The sequence below is a fragment of the Astatotilapia calliptera genome, chromosome 3 (genome assembly GCF_900246225.1).
Source record: "Astatotilapia calliptera chromosome 3, fAstCal1.2, whole genome shotgun sequence".
Taxonomy (NCBI): domain Eukaryota; kingdom Metazoa; phylum Chordata; class Actinopteri; order Cichliformes; family Cichlidae; genus Astatotilapia; species Astatotilapia calliptera.
The window spans coordinates 50,888,845-50,898,727 of NC_039304.1; the positions used below are offsets into that span (position 1 = coordinate 50,888,845).

General features: G+C 40.8%; 1 protein-coding gene across 1 annotated transcript; it reads right to left on the bottom strand.

Moving 5' to 3' along the window:
* Nucleotides 1-1,164: 1,164 nt before the first annotated feature.
* Nucleotides 1,165-6,593, bottom strand: LOC113019752 (putative protein TPRXL). The gene is made up of 6 exons (XM_026163572.1): nucleotides 6,511-6,593; nucleotides 6,329-6,404; nucleotides 3,026-3,224; nucleotides 2,689-2,847; nucleotides 2,335-2,465; nucleotides 1,165-1,736 (listed from the first exon to the last, which is right to left on the bottom strand). Exons 3-6 carry the CDS (start codon nucleotides 3,213-3,215, stop codon nucleotides 1,683-1,685), a joined length of 534 nt encoding a protein of 177 aa, XP_026019357.1. The 5' UTR covers nucleotides 3,216-3,224; nucleotides 6,329-6,404; nucleotides 6,511-6,593; the 3' UTR covers nucleotides 1,165-1,682.
* Nucleotides 6,594-9,883: the final 3,290 nt, after the last annotated feature.

Here is a 9,883-nt window from a genome sequence, read left to right on the forward strand (position 1 = left end):
AACCAAGGCGCAAAATAACTGCCCATGAACTGAGAAAAGTCAAGCGTGCAGCTGCCAAGATGCCACTTGCCACCAGTTTGGCCATATTTCAGAGCTGCAACATCACTGGAGTGCCCAAAAGCACAAGGTGTGCAATACTCAGAGACACGGCCAAGGTAAGAAAGGCTGAAAGACGACCACCACCGAACAAGACACACAAGCTGAAACGTCAAGACTGGGCCAAGAAATATCTCAAGACTGGTTTTTCTAAGGTTTTATGGACTGATGAAATGAGAGTGAGTCTTGATGGGCCAGATGGATGGGCCCGTGGCTGGATTGGTAAAGGGCAGAGAGCTCCAGTCCGACTCAGACGCCAGCAAGGTGGAGGTGGAGTACTGGTTTGGGCTGGTATCATCAAAGATGAGCTTGTGGGGCCTTTTCGGGTTGAGGATGGAGTCAAGCTCAACTCCCAGTCCTACTGCCAGTTTCTGGAAGACACCTTCTTCAAGCAGTGGTACAGGAAGAAGTCTGCGTCCTTCAAGAAAAACATGATTTTCATGCAGGACAATGCTCCATCACACGCGTCCAAGTACTCCACAGCGTGGCTGGCAAGAAAGGGTATAAAAGAAGAAAAACTAATGACATGGCCTCCTTGTTCACCTGATCTGAACCCCATTGAGAACCTGTGGTCCATCATCAAATGTGAGATTTACAAGGAGGGAAAACAGTACACCTCTCTGAACAGTGTCTGGGAGGCTGTGGTTGCTGCTGCACGCAATGTTGATGGTGAACAGATCAAAACACTGACAGAATCCATGGATGGCAGGCTTTTGAGTGTCCTTGCAAAGAAAGGTGGCTATATTGGTCGCTGATTTGTTTTTGTTTTGTTTTTGAATGTCAGAAACGTATATTTGTGAATGTGGAGATGTTATATTGGTGTCACTGGTAAAAATAAATAATTGAAATGGGTATATATTTGTTTTTTGTTAAGTTGCCTAATAATTATGCACAGTAATAGTCACCTGCACACACAGATATCCCCCTAAAATAGCTAAAACTAAAAACAAACTAAAAACTACTTCCAAAAACATTCAGCTTTGATGTTAATGAGTTTTTTGGGTTCATTTAGAACATGGTTGTTGTTCAATAATAAAATTATTCCTCAAAAATACAACTTGCCTAATAATTCTGCACTCCCTGAATATGTGACAGCAAGTGGAATCCTAATCTACCAATCAGTATTGGGGAAAAAAATGGTCAAGAGAGAAAAAGTTCAAGAACTGCTCTTTAGACGCTCCCGGCTGAGCTATATCCACAGCAATAGCTACGCAAGTACCCTAATTATTCAATTCAACATTTACCTCTTGGATATCAGCTTTCACTCCTTATACCTTTGAGCTTTAGTATTCAGAACTCTGAAGTGGTGAGACAAGATACCCTAGCAACAACAAAGTCATGGCTTGAAGTCCACACTCCAGCCTGCATGACCAGACATTTGGTTAAATTAATTATTTTTTTCTTTCTCTAAAAATGAACTGAACATTTTTAATTGATGAACAAATATAAATCTGCAGAGCCTTGTTCTGTACTTTATTTCAGGGTCTTCTACATGGTTCAGGAGCTGGTGATGAGTTTTTACTGTATTTACATAATTAATACGGAGAATTAGAGTTCATAGTCTGGTTGACACGTTGCTCATAAAGTCAGCGAGAAACCCTCGGATTGGCCGGTTTGGTGGGTGTAGTGGAGTCAGACGCCTGAAAAGAAAAATTAAAGAATTTAATTCAGATCATTTAATTCCTTTAAATGTATCCTTTCCTAACTTTGTCTCAGAAAACCGACACATCTCTGGTTGCTTTAGGAAGTCACTCTTTGGATGGCCCCAGTGCTGAACCATATCTGCAGGTTTACAAGTAGCACATGCCGCCATCCAAACGACACCTTTCTTACTCCAGCAAGACGATGCTAAATCAAATTCTAGTAATGAGTAAAGCTGTTAAACTGGCCTGTCTGTAGTCCAGAACCGTCAGCCACTAGAAGCATCTCAAACTCTATGAAATCAAAGTAGGACTATATGGAGCAACTGAAATACATCAGTGGAAAGATTTGCCTTTCAAAGGATTACAGGTGATCAGACATTTTTTAAACATAAACAAAATTTCTCAGTGTCATCGTTTCACACATTGTTTATGAATGTTATAAAATAAATGGATAAAATAAATAAAGGCTTTAAAATGTTTCTGAATCTTTACATCATGGCTGCTGTGTTGTAAGGTTTTAATAAAGTTAGTTTGTAGTCTTAATGAAAAGAAGGAAAGCTGGAGAGCCAGACGGAGAAAAGTTGTTTCTGCTCACCTGTCTTGATGCTCTTCCTCGCCCTGAGAAAACGGTGGTCATTCCCTTTTGCGCGGGGACGTGTCGGAGGGAGCGGTTTTTGGATTCCTTCAGTTCAGAAAGGAGCTCGGGGCTGGACAGTGACAGACGAGCTGAACAAAGACAATAATTTTAGTTTTCATATGGGTCCAACCAAATCTCTAAAACACAAAATGCCACACCCAAGAGTGGAGCCTGTTTGTTTTACATCAGCACAATAAACCAGTAACAGCTCGTCAAAGTCTCTCAGAGATATGTTTTCTATTAATGGGTCCTCTCCACCAGGGCGAGCTAGTCACTTCACATAGGTTAGGACAGTACTTCCAGCCGGCTCACCTTGTCTGTCCTTGAAGCCAGGGGACGGCGAGGTGGATGAAGAACTGGAGGGGGAGGAGGAAGGAGTGAGGCTGAAGGGGGAGGCCACAGGGGAGGTGGTGGAGGAAACCCCGCTGGATTCACTGTCGTCGCTGTGAGGCTTAAATTTGTTCCGACACTCTGGAAAGACAAAGATAAGAAGACATTTGTGGCTGTTTGTGCTTGAGATTTGGGGGTTTTCAATTCTTCTGTGGTAGTTTGATACAGAAACCCAGGACCACCCGGGCCCCTCAGGGCCCTGTTTCAGGTTCTGTTCAGTTATCCATCAACACAAAATTGAGCCTTAGAAAAAGGTTACCTCTTAGAAACTCTGCTTGCAGCTCAGGACTTCTGAGAGACAGAGTAAAAGGAGGAGGAGGGGGAGAGGATGAAGAGGAGTTCAGCTGGGTTTGTTTCCCAGCTCTGATCGAGGTAGATGTTGATGCCGGTGATGATGATGATGATGATGATGATGATGATGATGGAGGAGGTGGTGCTGAAGAATTCATGATGAACACCTGCAGTGAGACAAGCTTTAGTGAAGTTTTAATATATACATTTACTTATAAACAAACATTTCACAGTTTTTCAATTTAACTAAATTTTGTTTACATAACATCACCTCAAGGTGCTTTATATTGTAGGGTAAAGACCCCAACAATAGCACAGTGGCACACTGAGAAAAAAACTCCCTTTTAACAGGAAGAAACCTCTGATAGAACCTGGCTTTTCTCAAATCTTTGACAAGAAACGACGGCCTGGATACCAATCCACAATGTTCAGGGTGAGGATGAGTCCAGGTGAGATTGTTTCTTGGGTTTTGAATTAAAAACATTTAGCACAGTGATGTGGGAAGCACACCTGCAGGGCTCGATGAAAGTTTCATTTTGCCTGTCAGATCAGTGATACTCAACAGGGTTTTGAAAACAATCCAGATTTAAAGAACAAGAAAAATCAGTAACAGAGTGAGCAGATGAAGGCACAGCATTTTTGCCAACATTTTATTTTACTTTATTTACCAAATAAATACAATTTATTTTTTAATAATAAAAGTAAGAAATGTTAGAGAATACCTGTTAAAGAACACGTGTAAGTATGAAAAAGCAGGAGATACCTGTCTGCTTATTTTTATTAAAAGGACATTAAGATTTCTTTTACTGAACAATATAATACTGATAAAATATGCAGACTCCCTTTTCTCATTCCTTCACATGATGCACTTTTCATTCGGTGGTTTGGACCTTCTAACTGCAGACGAGCTTCATTTATTCAAAATAAATGACTCTTTGAATGCCTGTCTTTTCATTAAAATCTCTAACAAACATTTCTGCATCCAATACTGACTCTAACTTAACATTAAACAAATCCGATAAAGTTCAGTGGCATGCTGGATGATAATATGCTGACTGAATAACTGTTTAGGAAGGGTAAGCTCTGTATTAAAAGACAGACACAGACAAAAGTTGTGAAAACTCCATGACTTGGTTAATTACAATATAGCACAGATAATGTTTAGAGCTAGAAATAATCTATTACCAATCAATATTCAAGAGAGATGGAGGCTACAATCTGAATGGGAATAAGGTTTTTAAAAGATTTTTAAATAAGATTTGTGTGTCTGTGTGTAGGGCTCAATTGTGGAATGGGTTAGGGGCTAATAGGGGGATAATGTTGACGCGCCCGCTGTTCAAAACATAAGTCAAAGTTCCAGATTAAAAACTTCTTTATTTGTTATCAAATCCTTAAAATCTGTAGAAAAACAGTGATCAAAATAAACATTCTAAGCTTGAGCGGTGAGCAAAAGTCAACTTCCCCCATCACCCACTCATTCACAAAAATTCCCTCGGGCTGTGAACAGGTGATATAGCAATCACTATTACTATTACCGACACCACATGACCCAAAGCTACGCCTATCCACAACAAGTTGTTTTCGATATAGATATGTCCAAAAAACACAGACTAACAAATAACGCAGTTCTTAAAGATGACGGCGAGTCCACCACCAACAAAGGAGCACTATTTTGGACAGAGCTCAGTCAGATGATTAAATTCCAAATTGTGCTGCCAAGTCTTTGTTACGAAGTCCAAATTCTCTTGACTAAAGACATCACTGAGAAGAATGAAATTAATAGAGCGAGCACTGGGGAGGGCCATCCTGATGGCAAACGTGTGTCAGCAATCTCACAAACCGAATCGACAGGTGCCCGTGCAGATGTCACACCATCATAATCCACAGATTACACAGGTTAAGGGTTGATGACCTGACAGAGCCTCCCACAGACCACCAGGACACAGAAAAACCACACAGATTTCTGAGTCTGACTACACCTTGCCTCCAAAGTTGTCTCAACTACTGTATGTTTCTTTGGACTGGGATTATCTCAGTCCCCAACCAGCAACAGATACAGGGGTTCAGCTTGGAGCATTCACCATGCACTTAGATCAGGTTAGTGGGCTGCAGCACTCCACAAAAACTCTTGAAGAATGGCTTGATGTGCAAAGACTTCTATGTGAGAGTCAAAGCTGCTTGATTTTAGTGCCACAGACTTTTTAGAAACCAATGAGAGACACTCTTCTTCTTCTTCTTCTTCTGGTTGCTCCCTTTAGGGATCATCATGGCGGATCTGCCTACCTCACTAACAGCCTTCCTTTACTACATCCATAAACCTCCTCTGAGGTCTTCCTCTTTTCCTTCTGCCGCTTTTGTCCAATATATCCACTCTCTATTCTGTCTTGTTTCTAATGACTTTTATTTCTCTCATCTCCAGGGCATACCTCCACCTACTACCTACCACTCCTGACTTCCTCATCTGTACTGCTCCTTCTCAGCATGAAGCTATACTGCTGCTCAATAGTCACCTCTCTTCTTAAAATAACGGCTCTTTCCTACACTGCATGCTCCTATCCATGCTCTAAATCCTTCCCTACTCAGCTCAATCCTCCAATGGGTCCATAAGTTACAAACTGAACACCATGTTGTATTTGATAAGACCTGGAAGTGGAGACTGAGACCATAAACTCATTAGGAAAGTATTAACTGAGGTGAGAGATAAGTTGTGTAATAGGCTCATTTTCTCATAGACTTCCATACAATCGGACCCCAGATGTCGCCCCCATAGGGCATCAAGAAGATTGCAGGTTGAATGCACTTCAACAGTGGCTACATCAAAGACCTGCTGTTGGAGAATGTCGTTTTTAATTGATTACCTGAACAACAATATTTCTGCTGTGCAGTTAATTGTACTAGCAGACCATTCAAGAAGTCTGTGAATGAAATTCTTGGATTCTACTTGGACTGAGAACTAATGACCAGGTGTCTGTCTGTGTCTGTGTAATGCTCCTCACGCTATGGATGCAGTCCAGAAATCAGTCTTCTATATACAATCAATTATTTTCGTTCTAAAACAAAGTAAATCAAATACTTTAAAATACTGCAGTGGGAAATGTAAGATCAAACGAGCGGCTCTGGATACTTCCTGGAGCGACTGCCATTAAGTCATCAGGAGGTTCAAACAGCTGAGTAACCACAGGTAGAAGCGATCACACTGACCATGAAAACTTTCCCCCCCAACTTTGATAAACCATAATATTCTCATACAGAAGTGTGTTAGTGTTTTCACCTCATATATAAACACTGGCCCTGCTATGATGTCACAGGTGAGGCCTTCAGTCACATGACTGACCTCTGAGCTGGACCTGCAAGCTCAGATTGAACATAGGATCAGTGACACAGGCATTAAATGTGGTCCCCCTCACCCCCAGCTGTGAATCTGTTCTTCCAGTTCTCCCAGTTTGTACTCACTGGCTGGTGTGAAGTTCCTCGGCTGGTCGCAGCGTTGTTGGTGGTGTGGCGACTGAGCGACAGTTTCCTGCATGCAGGGCAAAGTCTGCTCTGCTCCCTCCCTCCCTACACACACGTGCGCACACACACTGACACCTACACACACACGCAAGCCCGTTCAGCTATCTTAGTGAGGACATTGACATAATGCTTTTCCTAGCCCCTTACCCTAACCCTAACCATTAAAAATGAAATCCTAACCCTAACCCTAACCCTTACCATCAAGTGATCTTTTGCTTTTAGCTGTACCAAGGTCGAGGCTGGTTCATAGAGGTGATCGAGCATTTGCAGTCGTAGCACCTAAGCTGTGGAATAATTTACCCCTACACATCAGACAGGCTCATACTGTCAATCTTTTTAAATCTCATCTTAAAACGCATTTTTATTTACTGGCTTTTAATAGGGCATGAGAGTTGTTTGTTAATTCATATTTGGTGTTTGCTTTTAATACTCTAAGTTGTTTTATTATGTATGTTGTATTCTTGTACAGCACTTTGGTCAACGCTCCTGTTGTAATTATTGTGCTATATAAATAATTAAACTATTAAACTACCATAAAGCTAACCATAACCTAATTGTAATCCTGACACTAAAACCACATTTTGAGCCTCAAACAGGCCTTCAAATTTGTGAGGACCGGTGTGTGTGACTGTTGGCTCTCACAAGACAGCTAGACAGGAACAGACACACACACACACACACACACACACACACACACACACACACACACACACACACACACACACAGACTGTAATAACAGAGAGAGAGAGAGTGTGTGTGTGAGGAAAACTTTGAAAGCACGCACACGCAAAAGTCCATATTAATTATTGACGTGCTTTTATGACAACGTTACCATGGAGTCCAGGTAGGAAAATAAGCCAGCTGGACTTTTACCCTCCTAACACACACCGAAGACAGAGTGACTAATGTTCAGACTTTACATTTAAATACTCTCTCTCTTTTTGTGTTACAGCAAATGTGTGTGTGTGTGTGTGTGTGTGTGTGTGTGTGTGTGTGTGTGTGACAGAGAGAGAAGGTGATTAGGTCTTAATGTGGTCCTGATTCCACCTGTTACGGTGGCACTGAGAGGCCAAACGGACTGCAACTTCAGAAAACACTTGCAAAAAGAAAAATGCTGCAAAAACAAAAACACCTGCAAAAGAAAAACACCTGCAAAAAGAACAACACCTGCAAAAGAAAAACACCTGCAAAAAGAAAAACACCTGCAAAAGAAAAACACTTGCAAAAAGAAAAACCCCTGCAAAAGAAAAATGCTGCAAAAACAAAAACACCTGCAAAAGAAAAACACCTGCAAAAACAAAAATGCTGCAAAAACAAAAACACCTGCAAAAGAAAAACACCTGCAAAAACAAAAATGCTGCAAAAACAAAAACACCTGCAAAAGAAAAACACCTGCAAAAACAAAAACCCCTGCAAAAGAAAAACATCTGCAAAAACAAAAACACCTGCAAAAGAAAAACACCTGCAAAAAGAAAAACACCTGCAAAAAGAAAATTGCTGCAAAAACAAAAATACCTGCAAAAGAAAAACACCTGCAAAAACAAAAACACCTGCAAAAGAAAAACACCTGTAAAAAGAAAAACACTTGCAAAAAGAAAAATGCTGCAAAAACAAAAACACCTGCAAAAGAAAAACACCTGCAAAAAGAAAAATGCTGCAAAAACAAAAACATCTGCAAAAGAAAAACACCTGCAAAAACAAAAACCCCTGCAAAAGAAAAACCCCTGCAAAAAACAAAAACACCTGCAAAAGAAAAACACCTGCAAAAAGAAAAACACTTGCAAAAACAAAAACACCTGCAAAAAGAAAAATGCTGCAAAAACAAAAACACCTGCAAAAGAAAAAAACCTGCAAAAAGAAAATTGCTGCAAAAACAAAAACACCTGCCAAAGAAAAACACCTGCAAAAACAAAAACACTTGCAAAAACAAAAAAGTGTCCAGAGTGAGGACAGACTGAGGGACACACTGCCACTGGCATGCACAGATAGAGACGAGGTGGTGCTGAAGCACTTGCCCTTTTGCCTTCAGTCCAAAAAAGTGCCCTTTTGAAAGACGTGATTATTATTATTTTTTTAAAGCTGCGCGATTTAAAAAGGTGTGAAAATAATGGCTTGATTTGTGCCCCTTCTTCAAAGACACCCGAACCCTGTCGCTTTTTCACTGTCACCGTGTCACGTGAACACGCTTGCAGTTCATTTGTTGTGAGGCGTGTAGCAGCGGCATGACATAGGACTACTTGGAGTAGGCATAGTAGGCTAACTATAGCGACTGGGAACCACGGCGGACAACACGGCAGCTCTTTCCCTTCCCAACCAGTCAGGTAACCCATGAATCGAGTGAAATTATTCTGTTTGCCCTCTAAGACCAACCTGCAATTGTTTTGTTGTGAAGTAGCCTGTCAGAAACTGCACATGACAAACTTTGCCAGCTTGCCCCCTCCATCCATCCATATGTATAAACAAAAAAACGACACATTTAAAATGTAACCTAAACCATTTAGGCAACCCTACTCTCCATCAATTCCGACCTTTTTGCATACACTACTGAAAATATCACGTTATGCTATAGGCTACATGCCGTTAGGCAGAGGGCTCTTTTGAGCCCATTTTTCGTTACAAATTTTAGGATGATCTCACAGAAATCTGTGAATAAATACAAAGTTTTCAAACTGAAATCAGTGACGGGAAGACATCACACTTTTTAGAGATGGAACTGCAGAAAAACCTAAAACCTTGACATGATTATGAATAATGGAATTATGGACGTTTCTCCGTTTTTGTGGATTAGCCTTTCCATAACTAACGTCAACTACTGTCCTACTTTGGTAAGATTGAAATTAATGTCTTTGACTGTCTTTAGTAGGTGTCTCCTGTGAGAAAGTTAGAACACCGTCCAACTGTCTAAAGATGCAGTCTTTAGCCTAACTGGTTGTTACTGACTCAGGGATGCTCGCAGACATTTACGCACTGTGTTGTGACCTGATTGTGATAGAACAGTGACGTTGTTATTGGTAGTTTGAAGGGTACGGTGTTGGGGGTGGTGCATGTTAAAAGTTTTGAGAAGCACTGGTTAGACATGTTAATTTTTTTTGGTGTAACATATTGGCAACATTAACACATTAATTTGCTAAAGGAAAAATAGGCAGTTCCCGATTGCCTGTGAAAACGACCATTCTGCCCTGTTCTTGTAATGACCACAGTCAGTCTTATTCGTTCTCATACATTTTGGTCTATTTATTTACTAATTTCAGCAAGCATAATGCCTAGGAAAGAGATGCTGAGAAAGGAGAAAGAAAGGGATCTACAACAGGC

Coding starts and splice junctions, on each gene's coding strand:
- LOC113019752 (XM_026163572.1), bottom strand. CDS start 3,215: ATGAATTCTTCAGCACCACCTCCTCCATCATCATCATCATCATCATCA. Junction 2,466..2,688: donor TGGCTTCAAGGACAGACAAG/GTGAGCCGGCTG, acceptor GTCTTTGTTCAG/CTCGTCTGTCACTGTCCAGC. Junction 1,737..2,334: donor GAGGAAGAGCATCAAGACAG/GTGAGCAGAAAC, acceptor TTTTCTTTTCAG/GCGTCTGACTCCACTACACC.